The following is a 20,793-nucleotide window of genomic DNA, read 5'->3' as shown; positions in this document are numbered from 1 at the left end:
GCATAAATGTATTTTATCCAAATGGTCTGGGGATAGCCAAAATGTCTGGATAACTGGAAGATCAGATAAATGGAAGTGCACTTTATTTGGGGTTATGTTCTTACAGAATTGCATGAACTGAGTATCTGTGTGGATGTTTGTGAAAAGGTAAGTTTGAATAACTAAGGCCTGGCTATCGTGTGTTCTCCTGTTGCATTAGAGGAGGAGCAGAGCAGATACTGAAACTACTGAAAATGGCCTCCCCACTCCACCCATGGCAACCAATCCCTTTCCTCGCCTTAACATTTGGAAGCATTTATCACCCATATCAAGCCCATCACAATGAAAGTCTCCATATTCCTGGTCTACATTCCCAGTGCCCATAGAGAGGAGAACATGGAGAATAGCTACAAGATGGAAGACGTGACTAACCATAAAAATAGACTTAATTTGAAACAAGTTCCCAAAGGAATTTGCATTACTTCATGGCTGGATGTTTTGGGACCAGAATTGTTCTGAAACCAGGGGAACATGTGGAAACATGTCTTGGGGAGGGTGGTTTTGAGTGGAAAAATGTCTGGAGAGGAAAGGGTTATTCAGCGCAACAACACTACACCCCCACCCCACCGTTCTATAATGTCTAGTTTGGCCCTCAGTATTGCAGAAAACATGGGCTTACTTAGAGCAAGAAAGAGTAAATTAAGCCAACATTTCTAGTACGGAGAAAGAATTATTCAGGATGTCCGAGTTCATAAATTGTCTCCAAGACAATTCACACATCTATGACTTCGTATTTAATTATAAATTGGAAAATGGCAGAATGGACTAGTCTGCCTTAAGAGTGAAGAGTGAAATGTTGTGTGAAGAAGTGATGTATATATATGAACACTAAGATAACTAAACAGATACATTTACAAATTTTGAGAGTGTTATTTGTCTGATCACATGATTACTGACATGATTCATTTGTCTCTAGTATATTTAGTCTATTAGCATACTGAATCTATAAACTGATGCTTGTCTTTACACATTTTCAATAGTTCTTTTCCCCCCTTTCAAATAAATTGGTGAATCTCTTTTTGGATCCCCCCACCTGCCCTCACATTTGCCCGAGACATTTTCCTGAAAGGCTTACTATAAATATTGTGAAATACGGGGCTAAAGGACTCTTATTTATGCCTCAGCTTTTCTCTGCTTGCATTACAGTTTTACAGTCTTAGCATTAGGTGCTAAGTAGTGATATGTGTCTGATCTTCAAAAGGTGAAAGGGGATTTAAAAAAACTTTGTTAGTAAATTCGGGTCCTATTCTCATGTGAAATTAAATCAGTTTGGAAAGTGAATGTGCATTCTGGCCAATGTTTGATTTCACATCAAATTCCATTTCTATTTTCCCTTAATCACACATTCACATTTGAGATTAGCCTGTTCCCAGGCATTTTAAAGTGGCTTTCCTGCAGGCTGCCCTACCTAGCTCTGCCCCTTGATGTTGCACATGTGTCATTGTCCCCTCCAGAGACTGCATGTACAGTGTGAACATAAGGAGGGCGAAGTGTATGCCCATAGGCTTCTATATGAACCAGAACCCCACATGATCAGCCTCCTCCCTCCAGACAATCATGCTGTACATGCAGATGCCTAGGGGAAGGGGGGACAACATGCCATGTGCAACATCGGGAGGCCAGGCTACGCAGTGCACCACTCCCTGCTCGTGTGTGCAGGTCAGCCACTTTAAGAATGCCTGAATCGGTCTAGAGACTCAGTGTGATTTATTCCTCATGTGTGAAAACATCCTAAATGGCTATGTATATTTTACGATGAACACCTAAAGCATGGGAAGGCAACCTGGTGTCCTCCAGATGTTTTGGACTACTACTTCCATTATCCCTGACCATTGACCATGCAGGCTGAGGATTGTGGGAGGTATAGTCCAAAACATTTGGAGGACACCAGGTTGCCTACCCCTGATGTAGAAACGTGCACTGGTTTCTTTCCAGTGTTCTTTTTTGCAGTGGATATTAGTTCATGTCAGTTTCTTGTATCCAGTGTGAGCTTTTATGATTTGGCCCTTTTGAGAGTCAATAATTTGTGCCCAGTATGGGGAACTTGTGGCTCTTGACTAAAGTTAGGCCCAGTAACAATCCCAGTCCATGGAAACATCATCTTATCATCCCAAGAATAAACTCTGTGCCCATGTTCCCCCTCTCCACCCCTCTGCTTCCCTCCTCACTTTGTGTTTCCTAGTTCTCTCAGTTTCTCAAGCCACAGTTTCCCATGATGGCTGAACTGGGAAACTGGTTTAAGGACTCCCTCCAAACCAGGTATATCACTCATATTCATTATCAAGCAAAGCCTCAAAGGAGTCACTAACCATGAGCTGAAAAACCTGTGGTGGTGGTGACTGCGGATGGGTGATATTTTCAGATTTAATTCACTGTGGTGCAGTGGGAGCTTTAATGGGTCTGCTTTTGCAAAATGTTGGAGTGAATATGTGATTTCTCATGTTTCATGCTTCCTTGACTTTATTCCACAGTATTTAGCATGATCATTATGTGCACTATTTTGACGAACTGTGTGTTCATGACTTTTAGTAACCCACCAGAATGGTCGAAACAGGTGGAGTAAGTAATAGTATTCTTTCTTTTAGACTTTGTAAAATACCTTCCTTAATTCTTTAGAGCAGTGGTGGCCAATTTGTGGGGGTGGGGAGTGTGCCACATGTCAAGTTCACAGTGTGAGAGAATGCTACTCTAGTGTACTCCATGTTCCATCTCCTAGGCATTGATACAGTGGGGGCTGGTGGCTCCAAATGTGGTGGGGCTGTGAATCCGTCCTGGGTTTCCGTCAGAACAGGCCAGAACTCTAAAGGAGCTATACAAGGTGCTGCACCCCACCCCAAAATTAGGTTCAGCACCTTAAATAGCTCCTTTAGAGTTCTGTCCTGTTATGACTGAAACCCAGAATGGATTTACAGCTCCACCAAAATCAGAGCCACCAGCCTCTATTGCACTGATATAGCGGGGACTCCAGCAGCCGCCTAGCTTGAATGTGGCAGGCAGGAGTGCAGGCCTTTTGGTGTCAACATCAGCCTTGCAGGCCTTCCTGCTCCTGTTCAGGTGAGCTGCTCAAGCAGATTCTGCAATCTCTGTCGAAAAAACTGAAAACATTACACAGGAAAATGTGTACAAACCATAGGGCAAAAACCTACTTGTCATTACATATTTAATCAAGGGCTTATCATCATATCCTTGTCAATAGAAATCCCACCAACCCTATACAGCAGATTTTAAATTTTGATTTGTATATTTGCCCGACTCAAAGACTGTTCTCCATCATTCTTCTTTGTTCCCACAGGTACACATTCACTGGTATATATACATTTGAATCACTTGTGAAAATTATTGCAAGAGGCTTCTGCATAGACGGGTTCACTTTTCTCCGTGACGCATGGAACTGGCTAGACTTCAGCGTCATCATGATGGCGTAAGTTTTGTATTCAACACCCTTCTTGCCAGGAGACTCATGAGGGAAAAGGGAAGGAGGATGTTAAAGAAGTCTAAGAAATCTGAAAGTGGCAAATCAACCGGCCTCTGATAATTCCAGACTAATCACTGGTAAATTCACATCTCAGATACAAAATTCTGAAATTAGAGTGCAGGACTGAAGTCCAGCCTTCTCCACAAAACGACTGTACCAGTCTTCATGTATTCTCGACTAATCTCAGTTGACAGTAAGTTTTGAAATAATTCTAAATCAGGAGTAGGCAACCTGCAGCCTTTGCACACAGCAACATTTTAAAAAACTTTTTGTAGCTAAAGATGCAGTCTGACGTAGGAAGACAATTGAGGTAGCTGGTTTAATTCCTCAGATTTTTTTTTCTTTTGGCTGAAACAATTTACCAGTTTGCAGCATGTGGACAGCTGCATTCACAGAAAGAGAATCCAGATCAGGGGTGGGCAACTTGTGGCCCTCCAAATGTGTTGGCCTACCACTCCCATTAGCCCTAGCCAACATAGCCCATGATGAGGGTTGATGGGAGTTGAAGGCCAAAATATCTGGAGGGCTACAAGTTGCCCACTCCTGATCCAGACCTTTAGCACCTTTTCAAGTATAGATTACTCTTGCCCGACATCTCTGCATGAAATGTTTCACTAAATCCAGTAGAAACAATTTCTTTAAAATGCTGACCTGGTGCTGTTATCAAGTCAAACTTTTTATATCAGTAGATGTTTGTGGGGACACATCTCCATTTTGCCTCTTACAGTGCAATCCTGTACACATCTACTCAGAAGTAAGAGCCACTGAGTTCAATGGGGCTTACTCCCAGATAAGTGGAATAGGATTGCAGCCTTGAAGTCCAAAAGGAGGGTCTGACCAGCTTTGGAGGGATGATGTTTTATTTCAGTAGTGAGAATATATATGGTATACCCTTCTAAAACGCTGGCTGAATGCTTAGGCATCAGCTATCTCTTAAGCTGTCATTATTATTATTATTAGCCAAAGACCAGTTCATACAACCATTCTGCTTGTGGTTTGCCACTTCCTTTTCCAGGTCACCACAAGCACACAGCACCATTTTGCTCACCGCTGCAAGTCTTCCAGATGTGGGCTGAGCAAAATTCTAGCCTCTGCTGTGAAGAACATTTCAGACAATGCATTTGTCACAAGTATGAATCACTGATCAGCAGGAAAGAGAAGCAGTCATTCACAAGTAGATCAGTAATGTGTTTCTGCAAAGTCAAATGGAGACACAAATTAAGTTGTTCTGCAGATGGTCTTTTGGCATACAAATGTCCTTTTTATCCTAACTCTCTTTGATCCATGAATATTTCCAATCATTTCCACTCATGGAACAGCTTGAGCATAAATGGACAAAGATGGCAAATGTCAACCATGCAATTATGGCCCTGTCCTTTTTCATGACTTCAGTTTTAAAACACTATGAGCCAAACTTCTTATGTTTTCTTTTCTGTGGAGCTGACTTGAGTGGGATGAGGAAGGAGAAAGCAAGAGAGCAGATTTAGGACCTTCAAGGTAAATCACAATCCTATGGAATAACCTAGTAATACTTTTCTAGGAAGCAGAGATGAGCTAAAACGTATTGGTATTGGAGGCAGAAAATCCAGATGCCATCTCTCCACCCACAGCTAACAATTGGCTACCCTTTAGTGATATTCCGAAATCTGCCACTGTCAGGGTGCATCACCCTGCCTAATGGAAGGGCCAGCACAGCCAGTGAGAACTTTGCAAGATAACTCTTGCAGGCTGATATTTTGAACTTCAGCTGCTGTATAGCATGCATACTGATGCCCTAGGCAGGTGTTGTCTGTGATAGCAGACTATTAAAAGAGTCAGTCTACCCCATTAATATCCAGTTCTCTTCCTGGATATAACAGACCCCCATGTGATCTTAAACAACAAATTATTTTGTGGCACCTTAAAGACTAACACATTCATTGTGGCATAAGGTATGCCACATACACACAAATCTGTTAGGCTTTAGGTTGCCACAATACTCTGTTCGTTTTGCTCTAACAGGCTAATATGGCTCCAGGGCCAGCCCAAGAAATTTTGCTGCCTGAGGCGAAAGACAAGATGGTGCCCCCTCCGGTTCCATGTGTAGAAGCTGCCAGATGAATCTTCTTTTGACTCTGGCAGTGGCACAATGTCTTCTTCTGCACCTGAGGGCAGCAGGCTAGCTTAGGGGTGCAGGGCAGGCCATGGGGCACACACAGCTCTGTCCTCCAACATTTCAGCACCACTCCTCACCACCTAGGATCTGCTGCCTCACTCTGACCACCTCACTCTGACTAATAGTAGGGCCGGCTGTGTGTGGCTGCTCCTCAGGAGCACATGATCCTAGCTAAGTAATTTATTCTCTCGCCTCTCTCCTCAGTTTCCTCCAGTTGTACAGTTGGAGCTAATAATGTTTACCTTTATGCTATCCAAAAGGAAACGCACTAACTTTATTTATATCTTGAGCTGTATGATTTTTTTTCATGCTGCACACAGAAAAGGGGTGAAAACGCATAAAAGTTACCACATTGTCTCCTCCTCTGCTGTCTTGCCAAATTTCCCAGATCATTATTGTGCTGCTAGATCACCTATTCTCCTGGCCTTCCATTTTTCCAGCTGTCAAATGTAGGCAATTGTCCAAGAGTATGTTTGGGCCCACTGTTATAAAGAGGCCCTTGCCAAATTATTACTACTGAGCAAGATGTCCTGTGATAAACTGAGGCACTGAAAAACTATTTTATTTGCATCCCTATTTCTGTCTCTTTCTTTTCTTCTCTCTCCTTTTTTAATGCCACTTCTAAAGCACTTTAAATTTTGAAAGCTGTTTTCCTGCAACTGAAAGTTAAGCTTTTTTTTTTCAAGTTGGGTGACCCCAATTGGTGCCATTAACTCTGGTTTAATTCTGCAGGTATATAACAGAGTTTGTAAACCTAGGCAATGTTTCAGCTCTGCGCACCTTCAGGGTACTGAGAGCTTTGAAAACTATTTCTGTAATTCCAGGTAAGGCAGTTGGTGTTAGGTGTTGGGTTGCAGCTCCCTGTGAGTGATGTATTGCTGTCTGTAGTTGTTGTTTTATTCCCCATTCCCTCTTTTTGGTGTGTGTTATTGTCATTGTGTCTCTTTGTGTGTGACCTCCCTCGTTGCAGATATGTCACAGAGTTTGTGGACCTTGGGAATGTGTCAGCCTTGAGAACTTTCAGAGTTCTCCGAGCTTTGAAAACTATCTCTGTCATTCCAGGTGAGAAATGCTTCCAAGAGTGACCCATGTCTTGCATTTCCCCCACCCCCTGCTGTCCTCATCACTTAACCTTTTCAAAAATGGCACTGGTGCATTTTTGATAGGCCTTGCATTCTGCATGAAGAGGCAACAATTTAAACAAACAAAAAAGAATACAGTGGGACTACTCCTGAAACAATTAACCCTAAGTACTATAGCTGGTTCAAAACAAATATCTTCCAGTTCACAGAAATAATTCCTGTGAGTTGTAGTTTCAGCATTTAGGAACTTGGAAACAGCCATCCCGATTGTTATGCTTTCATGGGGTGATGATTTTTTTTAAAATTAAAAATGGGGCAAAATCATATCTACCAGATAAGGAAAAACAAATGCGAAGATAATGTAAAAGTTTTTTTTTTTTAAGCAAAAGCAAAATGGTGTCTTTTTCAAAATACTATATAATTCTTCATTGAAAAATTGCCTCCTTAAGAGATTTCAAATACAGCTCTAGTTAATATTGAGGAACTGTATGACTCTTCAACAGAAATATCCCCCAACACCTCCCGTGCTATGTAAACTGCATGCTTGTACTTTTGTTTTTCACAGTGGGGAAGTTCAACAATAACATCTAAAAATCAGTTGTTACAATTGCCAGCTATGGGACTAGGAGAAATGGCAAAACTGTTCATGTTTTTAGATAAGGTTGACACCAGATTTGATAGCTTTGATGGGGAATTGTTTGGGATTTGGGAAAAAGTGGATGTAATAGCTGGGTTCTTTTAGGAAGCCTGACTGTGGAGCTTTTATGATAATCACACATGACCTTCTCTTGACTCTTAACTAAAGCCCACTTCCCATATGAAGATATTCCAACACTTAGGGGGAAACCCACATATACCACCATTTGTGATTTTTTTGGCATGAGTGTTTATTGTGCCACAAGTATGTGCATTCACTACCCAGTCAGTGTCCTCATGATGTAACAAGAGCCAGCCATGTCATGCTGTCACACATGGTAAAAAACCTTATATTTTCCGACATTGCATTTATCTCTGATATATGAAGCAGCCCTTAAGGAAGAAGACTGATAAAATGGCTAGGGTGTCAGTTTGGGATGGGATTTCTACTTTCAGTTCCCTGCTGTGCCCCAGAGGTCTTGCATGATCTTAGACCTCTCACTTACGACTGAGTCATATGTTACATTCTGCCAATTTTTTTAAAAGCTCACATGACTTGTCCACTCGTGTGAGCAGATGATTCACACAACAGGGTGAAACACTGCCTAGGTTCTTTGCAGCAGCAACTTCTGAGATCAAGGGATTACCAAAATGTATTTCACTAATGGAAGTTGGAGGAGAACATAGGCAGCCAAATGTGATGTATGAATCAGCTCTTAGTATTCCTTTGTCTAATGTAATGACCCACACCTTCCACATGTTACACGGTTTGGGTGGGTAGGTATATGCTGAGAGACATTAAATGCACTAGAAGATAATAGCTTCCTTTGCATCCCATGGGTTAACCAAGGTCTAGAGCATTCAAACTGGTCTTGGCAAGGAAACATGTGCCATTCTGGTTATATAATCACAATGTTCACTTAAGGAAATGTTTGAAAACATTTGGGATAGAAGCATATTGCATTGCTTAGCCTTGGAATATGAGTCCTGTGCATGATGTAACATTTCCAGTCTTTGCTTGAGCCTGGCTCACATAATCCAGCTTGCTTCACATTCTTCCTTGCCTGCTGAATTCTCGTATGATCAGTCTTTCCCTCTCTTCAAAAGTGAATATTTCAGTCACAGCAAATAGTACTATGATCTCTTCAGGGAGGGAAGGTTATAATAGTCAGTCTGCCCCCTTAACTCATGAGCCTTTAAAAAGATTATGATTCCCATTAATATTCCTTATGTTAGTCACATGCTGCTTCTGTAATTCAAGGAAATTGACCTCTAGATTATAGATTACATTCATATACAGCCCAGTCCCCATTGATCGACCTCTCCTAAATGTCATGGAGGAATCATGTTATAGATGGGTAGCTTTTAAGATGCCACCTCAAAGTTTTGTTTTGGTTTCCCCTCACCCCTTCTTTCTAAAACATTAACAGTGATACAGTATATTCCTTGAAACTTTGGAATTGATAAGATGATGCTTTCTAAAGCTAGGCCACACACAAACCAAAGTGCCGCCATCAAGTGTGTCCTTCAGTAGTGCTCAGCTGTGTTCTTCAGGTCCAAACATGTTAATGTTTTAACTTTTGTAAACTGCCCAGAGAGCTTCGGCTATGGGGCAGTATAGAAATGTAATAAATACAAATAAAAAATAAAATCCAAGGCTTTTGTTCTGGAATTATCCTGGCCAGGCAATTGCATGCTGGGATTGTGGTACTCTTGGTCTGCTTCTGACTTTGTAGTATGCTTCCAACCTTCAGGTAACAGGGAGACTGTTTCCCTGTGCAAGCTTTGTAGCAAGAGACTCTTTCACGGCATCTTCACATGCACTTTCTCAATTTTCCCATGTCGCCCTAGTGGTATTCTCCCATACCATCAACAGTGGCACTGGAGGGACAGCCTTCTCTGTTTATGGAATGCTCTCCCTTTTTGGCACCAGGCAAAGACCTTTTTATTTTCCCAGACTATCAGTTCTTAATTTGTGATGGAACTGTTTGAATTGCTGCTTTTTATTCTGCAGCTCATTTCTTGATCTTGTATGTTCTTATCTGTTCTTGTTGTTGTTGTTTTTAGCTTGATTCCTGTGAGCAGCTCTGGAAATGTTCTTACATTGGAGGGTGGGGTAGAAATGCACAAAATAAATAAATTAGCCTTGTTTATAAGTGACTGGGCTGATGTGCTGTAAGCATAAACATACCCACTGGCCAATACATACTGCTAGTGAATGGCTTGGCCCAGTGAATGGTCTGGGAACAACTGGTAGTGTGGCATCACTGAAGCTAAGGGGCTGTGGACTTGATCAATGGGGAAGCAAAGCTGGTGGCAGTGGCCAGGAGTGCTTCTTACATGCTCCAGCTTGTAAGCTTGTTTAGACCCTTTCTGGAGCAGTCAGACCTGGTCACAGTGACCCATTCTCTGGTCATCTGCAGAATAGACTATTGCAATGAGCTTTATGTGAGGCTGCCTCTAAGGATGGTCCAGAAGCTAGAGCTGGTGCAAAATTTGGCCTCCCAAATGCTGGCAGGAGCCAGAAAATCTAAACATATCACTCCTAAATTGTGACAGTTGTACTGGCGACTGGTCTTAACCTTTAAAACTCTTAATGGCTGAGGACCATCAAAGTTATTTGATGGACCACCTTCATCAATACAATCATGCCCATATGCTACGATCTACCTCAGAGGTCTGCTGCAATTAAGATTAGTGATACTGGTGTGCAATCAAGACAGAGCCTTCTCAATGGTGGCCCCAGTTTTTGGAATTCCCTTCCAATAGTCCAGGGGTGGGCAACTTCAGGAGGCCTGGGGCCCACTTTCTAACCCCACCACAGGCTGCATACCTCCCATTGCTGCGCCACCAAAATTTGGCAGGGTGGCAGCAGCAACTATGGTGTCTTAAAAGGGACAAATTTGTTTTGAAGCTACATTTATCCTAAGCCTCTGTAACAGTTTGCTGCTGAGATTTGGTGGCAAGCCACCAGTTTTTTTTGCCACTGCACCATCAAATTTCACCAGTGGGGCCATATCAGAGGTGCATGTGGTCAATGGGCCATATGTTGCACATCCCTGTAATAGACCGATGCCTTTTCCCTTCTACTCTAGCATTTAGGTGGCCCTTAAAGCCCTTCCTCTTCAAGGCTGCCTTTGATTGATACCATAGCAGAGCACCTTCACAAAGCAATTCTGGATATCTGTGCTGATGTGCTCGCCTTTAAATTGTACCGCTTCTTTTTCTACGTCACTTTGGGAGGGCATCACACTAAAAACAGCTATAAAATACTTGAAATGAATGAATGGCAGGTCACTGAGAGCCCTATTTAAGCAGCTCTGACTGTTCCAAGGAAGAACAGCGTATACATCTACTAAAATGAAATAAAATATGCTGATCCAAATCCTTGGGAACGATGGCAGCTGGAGGTACAAGTCAGACGCAACATGTACAAGTGACAGAAATAGTGCATCAGTCACTTAACATGAACGTACATCCATCTTAGTTGTTGTTGTTCAGTCGCTCAGTCGTGTCCGACTCTTCGTGACCCCATGGACCATAGCACGCCAGGCCTTCCTGTCCTGCGCTCTCTCCCGGAGCGTGCCCAAGTTCATATTCATTGCATCGGTGATGCTATCTAGCCATCTCACCCTCTGCTGTCCCCTTCTCCTTTTGCCTTCAGTCTTTCCCAGCATCAGGGTCTTTTCCAGGGAGTTTTCTCTTCGCATTAGGTGGCCAAAATATTGGAGCTTCAGCTTCAGTATCTGTCCTTCCAATGAGCACTCAGGGTTGATTTCCTTTAGGATTGACTGATTTGACCTCCTTGCAGTCCAGGGGACTCGTAAGAGTCTTCTCCAGCACCACAGTTCGAAAGCATCAATTCTTCGGCGCTCAGCCTTCCTTATAGTCCAGCTCTCACAGCCATACATTACTACTGGGAAAACCATAGCTTTGATTAGACGGACCTTTGTCGGCAAGGTGATGTCTCTGCTTCTTACTATGCTGTCTAGGTTGGCCATAGCTTTCCTCCCAAGGAGCAAGCGTCTTTTAATTTCATGGCTACAGTCACCGTCTGCGGTGATCTTGGAGCCCAAGAAAGTAAAATCTGTCACTGCTTCCATTTCTTCCCCTTCTATATGCCAGGAAGTGATGGGGCCAGATGCCATGATCTTCGTTTTTTTAATGTTGAGTTTCAAACCAGCTTTTGCACTCTCCTCTTTCACCCTCAACAAGAGGCTCTTGAGATCCTCTTCGCTTTCTGCCATTAGGGTGGTATCGTCTGCATATCGGAGGTTGTTGATAATTCTCCCAGCAATCTTAATTCCAACCTCTGATTCATCCAACCTGGCATTTCTCATGATGTACTCTGCATATAAGTTAAATAAGCAGGGTGACAATATGCAGCCTTGTCGTACTCCTTTCCCAATTTTGAACCAATCGGTTGTTCCATGTCTGGTTCTTACTGTTGCTTCTTGACCCTCGTACAGGTTTCTCAGGAGACAGGTAAGGTGGTCTGGTACTCCCATCACTTTCAGAATTTGCCACAGTTTGTTGTGATCCACACAATCAAAGGCTTTAGCGTAGTCAATGAAGCAGAAATAGACGTTTTTCTGGAATTCTCTTGCTTTCTCCATGATGCAGCGAATGTTGGCGATTTGATCTCTAGTTCCTCTGCCTCTTCGAAACCCAGCTTGTACTTCCGGTAGTCCTCGGTTCGCATACTGCTGAAGCCTAGCTTGTAGGATTTTGAGCATCACCTTGCTGGCATGTGAAATGAGTGCAATTGTGCGGTAGTTTGAACACTCTTTGGCGTTGCCCTTCTTTGGAATTGGAATGTAAACTGACCTTTTCCAGTCTTGTGGCCACTGTTGAGTGTTCCAGATTTGTTGGCATATTGAATGCAGCACTTTAACAGCATCATCTTTTAGGATTTTAAATAGCTCGGCTGGAATACTGTCATCTCCGCTAGCTTTGTTGTTACTAATGCTTCCTAAGGCCCACTTGACTTCACTCTCTAGGATGTCCGGCTCAAGTTCAGTGACCGCACTATCATGGCTATCAGGGACATTCAGATCTTTCCTGTATAGTTCTTCTGTGTATTCTTGCCACCTCTTCTTAATCTCATCTGCTTCTGTGAGGTCCCTGCCTTCTTTGTCCTTTATCATGCCCATCTTTGCACAAAACGTTCCCTTGAGATCTCCAATTTTCTTGAAGAGATCTCTAGTCTTTCCCACATCCATCTTAGAACGAGGGCTAAAGTCAGTTTTAAAGAGGCATTTACAAGATTCCATAATGAGAGCTATTGATTTGTACACAGTAATCCTATGGAAAAGATCACAAGGTGCTCTTTTTGTCACTTGTGAAATCACCACTCGTGGAAAAATAATCACAAGCCTGCAACAGAATGAACATAAGTGAGCACTTTTAACCTGGATCCCTTTGGGAATGCCTGAAAGCAAAAGTGTGTGTGTGTGTGTGGGGGGGGGGGGTGTTGATATAAATTACAGCTACATAAAAGCACTAAGGGATCATGGAGGGGAAGAGACAGAGCTCTGGGTCAGGAAATGGGCAAAATGTAAGAACTGGGAATAATAAAATGTATCTGAAAATGCTTGGATCAAGTGGTGGATTGAAGGGAGCAAGAAATTAATAAGTCAGACGTCAGAACATTTAACAGGTCATTAAATGTCTTTAATGTGCATAAATTAAAGGAAAGGCGAGTGAGTTAAAGGAGGTGGGTTATAGTGGTGTATTAGCTGGGGAGCAAAGAGATGTAGTTGGTTGCTCTTTTGAGAAGGTTGCTGGCTGTATCAAATGTTAGGTTTACTTTCAAAATCTAAGCAGTTGGACAGCAACTGGCTCAAGAGGGTGTGTCAATTTATTGTGCTACTCTGGAAAAATAGAAAAAAATACAAAGTAATGAATTCTGATGAGTGCTCGATGGTGCATTGAGACAACCCGAGACAATATGTTTGCTGGTGAGAATGCAAAAGTCCAACTTGTTCAGCAGCACTATTGCTGAACATAAATTGACTACTTATGGAGTTGACCATGCATTAGATTCATCCAGGCAAATTAATTCCCCCTTTTGTTTGTTAAACACGGCAATTGTTCATTTGTCACTACGAGGTCATTTTCATATGGACAACATTTCTCCTGAACAAACCCTGCATGTGAAGATTCCATGACCTGTTCTTCAGGACATAGTAAGCTTCAGATTACAGCATGCAGGGGGTACATTCAGAAGAAACGTTTTCCTCACACAAAAGTATTCTCATTGCAAATTTGGTAGAGCCCTATTCATATGTTATGGAGGTGGTGTGGTAGCCACTGAGAAATCACTTTCCCTACATGTTGCCTTAGGCTCTAACTAGATGTGACAGTAGCAGTGACAAAACTATTCAGTGGTCTTCACCCAAAAGCACTTTTCTTCACTCTTTAAACCCCAACCCAACCCCCTATTTCATACGTAAATGGGGCAGATCCACATTTAAAGAGACAGGTCTGCCATTGTTATGTCTAGTTTGGCCTTCATTGATTTATGGAGGATCCAGTCATGTGGCCTGCCTGAACACATTGTTCAGGATCTTCTCGGTGGCTGCTCCCAGTCTATGGAACTCCCTGCTGAAGGAGGCTAGGTTGGCTCCCTCTTTGTTGTCCCTTCACCAGCAGGCAAAGACATTTTTATTCAAGCAGGCCTTTGGCGTATAAGTGGGTCTGTTGGGTTTGGTGCTGTTTTTATTCTGTTATTGTTGTGTTTATTTGTGTTCTTAATGTTTTTGTTTTATTATTGTTTTAATCAAGTTTTTATTTATCTATGATTGTAAACCACCTTGAGTGCCATTTTCTTGGTAGAAAGGTGGGATATGAATCATATCAATCCATTAATTGTTATTTCCCATGCCAGCGCCACCCAGCCATCAGAGTCAGAAACATCAGGTAGGGATGTGAGTAGCAACAGTGAGATATGAAGTACTAATAAAATATCATGCTATTCCAGAAAAATATTTCATCTACCTTCATAATAGAGTGTAGGGTTGGCCCGGCTGCTTCAGATATTACAGATATTGTAGCTGCCTTATTATGAGGTCAGACTATCCATCTAGCCCAGGGTCCCTGAACATTTTGGACCTGTAAGCACATTTGGGAATTTGAGAAACTGCTGTGGGCACCACCACAAAATGACACCCGTGGAGGATGTGGCTAGTCACATAATGGCTGCCGTGGGGGTCTGGCTCATCAAAAGGGAAGTAAAGGAGAAGGAAGGAAATAGTGAGGCTAGAGGCTGGGAGGGAGGAGGAAATAGCAAGGCAGGGGTAGACTAAGTAAAGCTAGAGGCTAGGAACAGTGAACTAAAGAGGTAGGGGAGGGAAATAGCCAGTGTGGTGTAGTGGCTAGGGTGTTGCACTGGGAGCCGGGAGATCCGGGTTCTAGTCCCCACTTGGCCATGGAAGCTCACTGAGTGACTTTGGGCCAGTCACAGACTCTCAGCCCAACCTACCTCACAGGGTTGTTGTTGTGAGGATAAAATGGAGAGGAGGAAGATTATGTCCGCTGCCTTGGGTTTCTTAAAGAGGAAAAATGGCGGGCTATAAAGGTAATAAATAAATAAATAAGCGAGGGTGGGAGGGAGGGGGAAACAGCAAGGTAAAGAGGAAGAGGGGAGAGAAAGAGCAAGGCTAGAGGCTAGAAAAGGAGAGAAAGAAGACTGCCCTAACATTTTACAAGGTTTCTATTTAAAAAGAAAATTCTTTGAAGGGGGCAAGGAGTGGAGAGATTTGTGGGTGCCTTTGGAGGTCCCTGCGGGTGCCACTGCATCCATGGGCACTGCACTGGGGACCCCTGTTCTAGCCCAGTATTGTTTCCTCTGACTGGTAGTGATTCTCCAGGGCCTCAGGCAAAAAATGGTCTTTCCCATCACCCATCACCTGCTACTAGATTCTTTTTGTAAAAACACTGGAGATGCCAGGGGTTAAACAATGAATCTTCTCCTGCAAAGCATGTGCTCTAGCACTGTGTTATGGTCTCTCCCAACACCCCCATTATGAAATGGGTGCATACAGACTTGGCATTCCTCTGTTCCTATCTTGTGATGCTGCCCATAATGTGTGAGAAGGATGTACTTTTGTTTTTTACATACATGCTGCGGAGTCCAGGGGTGGTCAAATACCTCTGCACTATGTACTTGCAGAGTACACATAGTTAAAAAAAAAAAAAAAGTTGCCTCCCTCATATATTGCCAGGTGTACCACAAGTACATATGGTATATACACTTTGTGCTGATTTTGTAACACAGGGGTGTGCAACCTTTTTGGCCCTGAGGGCAACATGCGGTGTCATTTGAGGGGGCTGGGTCCACACAGGTGTGCGTGTGCATGAATGCATGCATATATGCACACTTTCTTCCTTCTCCCACACGCACATATCCACATACAGGGATAGGGAAGTTTAAACCTCTCCTCCCTGCCTGCTGAGATCTAGGGATTGTTGTGGGGAGCAGGGAGAAAACCTTCCCCATCCCCCAGCGATTTCCACCGATGTGTCTCTGCTGCTACAGGCTGTGATAAAATAGCAGTCTGAGAAGCAGGATAGCTGGGTGTTGGGAGAGGCTTTCACCTCACATTCCCCAGCAATCTCCACTGTGATTGCTTTTTCTGTTAATAGTGGTGGGAAAACTGCCATCTCGGAAGTAGGATCACTTGGAGTTGGCAGAAGCATTGGGTAGGAAGAGAAGAAATGGTGGTGGGGAAATTGGCCCTGGAGATGTGATAGCAGAGGAGACCTGAGCAGTGTCTCCATGAGCAATTTACTCTGAGCTGGCTGTGTTTGGAGGTCGTTAGGGATATATGACATCATGGCCATCCAGCAGCCACCCCGGAGCTTATCTGGGAAAAACCAGATTTCCTGAGACTGCTTAAAGTCCGTTCCTTTTCCTTAAGTCAGGTTCTGTGTGCCCCAAGCCCCGTATTTACCTTGGGTATGCTAGCCTTTCACCATGACCCTGGTCAAGGGGATGTTCCTGTGCGTTTCCCGTCCCTGCACAAACCAATTAGTGTCTACTCAGAAGTAACTCCCATTGTGGTGAATGAGGCTTCTCCCCTGAAACCCCACATCCAAACTTACAGAGAGCCCCCTCAACTGACATGGCACAGTTTAAAGCCCAATTCCCTTAGTGCTGTAAAGCGTGATCTGATCCGGCTCTGATTCTCCATTGTTTGGTTTATTGCCTTAGGAAGTAACTACTTTGACCCCTTGTTATAAAGATCCTGTGCAGCATCATGTTACAATGGGGGCTGGATTCCTGTCTTCGTGTTACTGCTCTCTTGCCCGCAACAAACCCATTAGTGTCTCCTCAGAAGTAACTCCCATTATGCTGGATGAGGCTTGCCCTCTGAATGCCCACATCAGTATTTACAGAGATCCTCCTGAATTCAATACAGAGTTTAAAGCACTGATTCCCTGAAGCCTGTAAAGGGCTTGGTTTATTGCCTTAGGAAGTAATTACTTCACACCTTTGTTACAGAGATCCTGCATTTAGAAAGGGTGCTGGTTTCCCATCCCTGTGTTCTCCCCCCGCCCTCCACTCTTTCACAGCACAAGCATATGTGTTTCTACTCAGAAGTAACTCCCATTGTGCTCAGTGAGGCTTGCTCCTGAAACGCAGGTGCATCTGGACTTTCAGGGCAAAGGAGAAAGAGGGGGAGACTCTGGGGCAGGGCTCTCTTATTGGTTGAGCAGTCCCTGCCAGTTAGATGACGTTCACTCCAACTCCCACCCCCACCAGGAAGTATGTTCTGTGAAGTAATTTTTACTGGCGTGGAGAACTTGCTCGTGGAGCCCTGTATGGATCAAAGCACAGCAAAGCTGATTCCTTTTATAAAAAACCTGGTACTCCTCCATTCACTTCTCCTTCGGTTGTCATAGAGACAGGGTCCTGGGCACCCATGGGGGAGGGGCACAGCTAAGATCCTTGGGGGCCACATGCAGCCTCTGTGCCACAGGTTTTGTACCCGTGATGTAGGGCTACAGCCTTGATTAATCATGGGAGCTTTAGCTGGTTAAGTGTCATTACTCTATTGATTAAATTGGAATATGGGATTTTTATTATTTCTGGAGCAAGAAGCATACTTACTTTGTTTTTGGAATGAAGTATTGCTTCTATATGTGAGAGACGGGAGAATGCATCCATTAACGTAATGCTTGCCATGTGCAGTTTTTATAAGCACTTGTATTAAAAATAATACTGTTATTAATAAAAATATAATAATCAAGGGCACCTTTTTAGTTGAATAAACTCTTTTTTTAATGGAATAATTACCCAGGCTTTCCCAGCCTGGTGCCCCCAAATGTGTTGGACTACAGCTCTCATCATGCACAGTCACCATGGTAATTGGCATTATCAGTTACATGGTAATGGAGATGCTTGATTTGGGAGAGTTCAGTATCAGTGACAATTCTGTACGGAATTCTAAGATTTTCCAGCGTTTGTCCTGAATTTAGAGGGTAATTTTATTTATTTATTCATTTCATTTCTATACTGCCCAATAGCTGAAGCTCTCTGCGCCATTCACAAAAATTAATTTTTAGGCATGGCAGAGAATTCCGCCACGGATTTCGGTGAGGCTGAATGCCAGTGCATTCGGGTGTAAATGGCGGCCACTACACCATTTGCGCCCCTCTGTTTTGCCGTGATAGGCTACATAAATATTTACATAGCCTATCACGGCTATGTGGACGAAGTGAATGGCGGACGCAGACACCATTCACTATGCAACGTGGACGGCAGCGGGTCCATTTTGCGGGGGGGGGGCCTTCGTTCCACCACGGATTTCAGGGGGCCGAATGCACTGGCATTCAGCCTCACTGAAATCCGTGGCGGAATTCTCTGCCATGCCTAAGGGCAAGGCCTGAGCACACAGGTGGTCAACCAGACTTGGCCAAGCACCTTGTCTACATCCTCAGGCCTCAATAACTGAAACTCATCCATTAAAACTGGGTCAGGCAGTACTCAGGACACCTCTACTAATGGAACTACATTAATTGTGGTGTCCAGTTCATGACTGATCTGAGCAACTCTGTCTTCAAAGTGCTGTGCAAACTCATCACAGTGTGTTACCGAGGGTTCCACAGTTTCTCTCCCTGGCCCAGAGTGTATGTGGTAAGCCACGAACCATTTGGAAAAGCTCTGCTGGATGACACTGAGAAGATGCAATGCTGGTGGAAAAGAACTGTCTCTTTGCCACCCTCATCTCCACAGAGTAGACTTGATAATGAGCTCTAACATGTGTTTGGTCAGACTCGGCACAAGTTTTCCTCTACCTGCGTTCTAGCCGTCTCTCCTCTTGCTTCGTTGCCCTCAGCTCGGGTGTATACCAAGGAGCCTGCTGGGCTCTGCTCAGAGGGAGAGGGCACTTGAGCGCAATCTTGTCGACCACCTGAGTTATCTCTGTATTCCACAGAGCAACCTGGGCTTTGACAGGAGCACCACCCATATCAGCAGGAAAATCCCCCAGAGCCCTTTGGAATCCATTAGCCTCCGGAGGCAGACCATTTTAATTGGTCCCCCATCCTTGCAGAGGGGAAGGGCTGCTGAGAGTCTAAACCTCAACAGGAGGTGATCTGATCATGACAAGGGGATAGATGTTAATTCCCCCACTTTCAGATCGCCATCCTCCTGCCCAGACAAGAGACCCGATCAAGTGTGTGTCCTTTTACATGTGTTGGGCCAATGACATGCTGAGACAGCTTCAAGGTTGTCATGAGGCCATGAAGTCCTGAGCCACCCCAGCAGCCGTGGCATGGAAATTGAGATTCCCCCGAAACCATCATCCTAGGGGTGCTCAACACCAAATCCAAGACCACCTCTGTCAGCTCAGGCAGGGAGTCTGATGAGTAACAGGGTGGGCAGTACACCAGCAGAATCCCTGCACAGCACAAGGTACAGACACTCAAGATCTGCACTCAAATGAACAGGAAGAGAGGGAGATCGCATAGGAATTCCTATAGATTCCTATAGTTAGTGACATCTCTTTCCTGGAACTGGTCAGGGTTGTAGTTGTTTTTTAAATAGTTTGAAAGCTACTGCTCTCATAATAAAACTAAAGAACAGAAGCACTGTCTGAAGCACAAACAGTGTAAATTCCAAGTTTTCAAAGCCTATGCTTATTTGTTTGTGGAACTCCATACAACAATGTGGCATGGAATCAGTAGAATAAAATGGTTAATTGAGGGATTCAACTTCTCGGAGAACAAGGAATAAAAATCAGTGTCACTGGATTAAGGTAGCATAAACCACTGGATTCAAAATGTTCACTCAAATTCATCTGTTAGGCAGGACCCAAGCATGTGGCATGGGGCAGGGAGACACACTTTACTGGGTCCCATGATCTGTGGGTAGAGTGGCCCAGACTGCAACCTCATTAGCATGAAAGAAAAAAAATGAAGCTAAATTATATATCATGCTTGATGCTATTTATGGAAAATTACTTCTTTGTATTTATGTACTACTGTCCAGATCTTCTGAGATTTGCTGGAGCCAATCAGAAGTAATGTTAGAGTAGAACAAGCAGCATTTTGAACTGGGCCAGGCCCGTCTCTAAAACAGAGGGTATGTGTTTATACAATTAAGCTAGGAATTGTAGTTTGAGAGACCAAGAGATTTGTGCTTCTCTATGTGACATGTTTTCTCCAGAACTACCAGTCCCAGGAAGGTGGGGGGGGGGGTATCTGATGGGAAGGACTAAAACATAATGACAAAAGACTGATCCCAGGGAGAGTGGGAGCTAGTGCTGCTGGTAGGATTTACAGACCCAAAATTTATGTAATGCCCAGTTCACACACCTGCCTTGTCTGGCTATAAGTCAGGTAGCCTGAAACATAAGGAAGTTAAGCAAAGGGAACTAAAAGAAGGTAAAGGACACCAATCTTCTAGTTTTTCAAAGTAGAGCAGGTTTGTAGGACTCTTCTTCAGGATGTTATGTTAAAAATAAATTGGTGGGGATGGGGCATGGTAAAATCCCCAGTGTGAGCCATGATATAATTTCAGAAATGTAGAAAATGTAATTTCAGAATTAAAATAGATATGTTTCTTTCATGACCCATGGGATTGTATGTATGGGATAGGATAATGCTATGTATGTGGGAGGGGGCCTGTGTAACAAAAAAGGATGCTTAGCCCCTGCTATTAGGGCAAGAGCATTGTGAGGGAAACAGAGGGAGGATGTCTGCCCCCTCTGGGCAGACGTGTATCTTCCTCCAGACCTTCAAGACTGGGGTAAATTGACCGCATGCCAAGTCAGGCAGCTTCTTTTATACCCAAAATGGCCATGACACGGAGCCCAATCCTATACGTGTTTACTAAAAAGTAAGTCCTACAGAGGCCTGGTCTACACATGCAGCAGAACGAGGTGGTAGAGTGCTATTTT

The 20,793-nt window shown here is 43.7% G+C and overlaps 1 protein-coding gene across 1 annotated transcript in view; it reads left to right on the top strand.

Moving 5' to 3' along the window:
• The first annotated feature begins 133 nt into the window (after nt 1-133).
• SCN8A (sodium voltage-gated channel alpha subunit 8) overlaps nt 134-20,793 on the top strand; it is an 81,867-nt gene continuing 61,207 nt past the window's right edge. The window contains exons 1-3 of the mRNA XM_084829770.1: nt 134-147; nt 3,332-3,460; nt 6,640-6,731. Of these exons, the coding sequence (XP_084685896.1) occupies nt 134-147; nt 3,332-3,460; nt 6,640-6,731 (235 nt within the window). The remainder of the gene's footprint in view (nt 148-3,331; nt 3,461-6,639; nt 6,732-20,793) is intronic.

The sequence above is a fragment of the Heloderma suspectum genome, chromosome 2 (assembly GCF_057233095.1).
Source record: "Heloderma suspectum isolate Gila_16-S chromosome 2, 16-S_ref, whole genome shotgun sequence".
In the NCBI taxonomy this organism is placed as follows: Eukaryota; Metazoa; Chordata; class Lepidosauria; order Squamata; family Helodermatidae; genus Heloderma; species Heloderma suspectum.
Note: the sequence above shows the minus strand (reverse complement) of the source record. Positions and strands in the feature narration are given on the sequence as shown.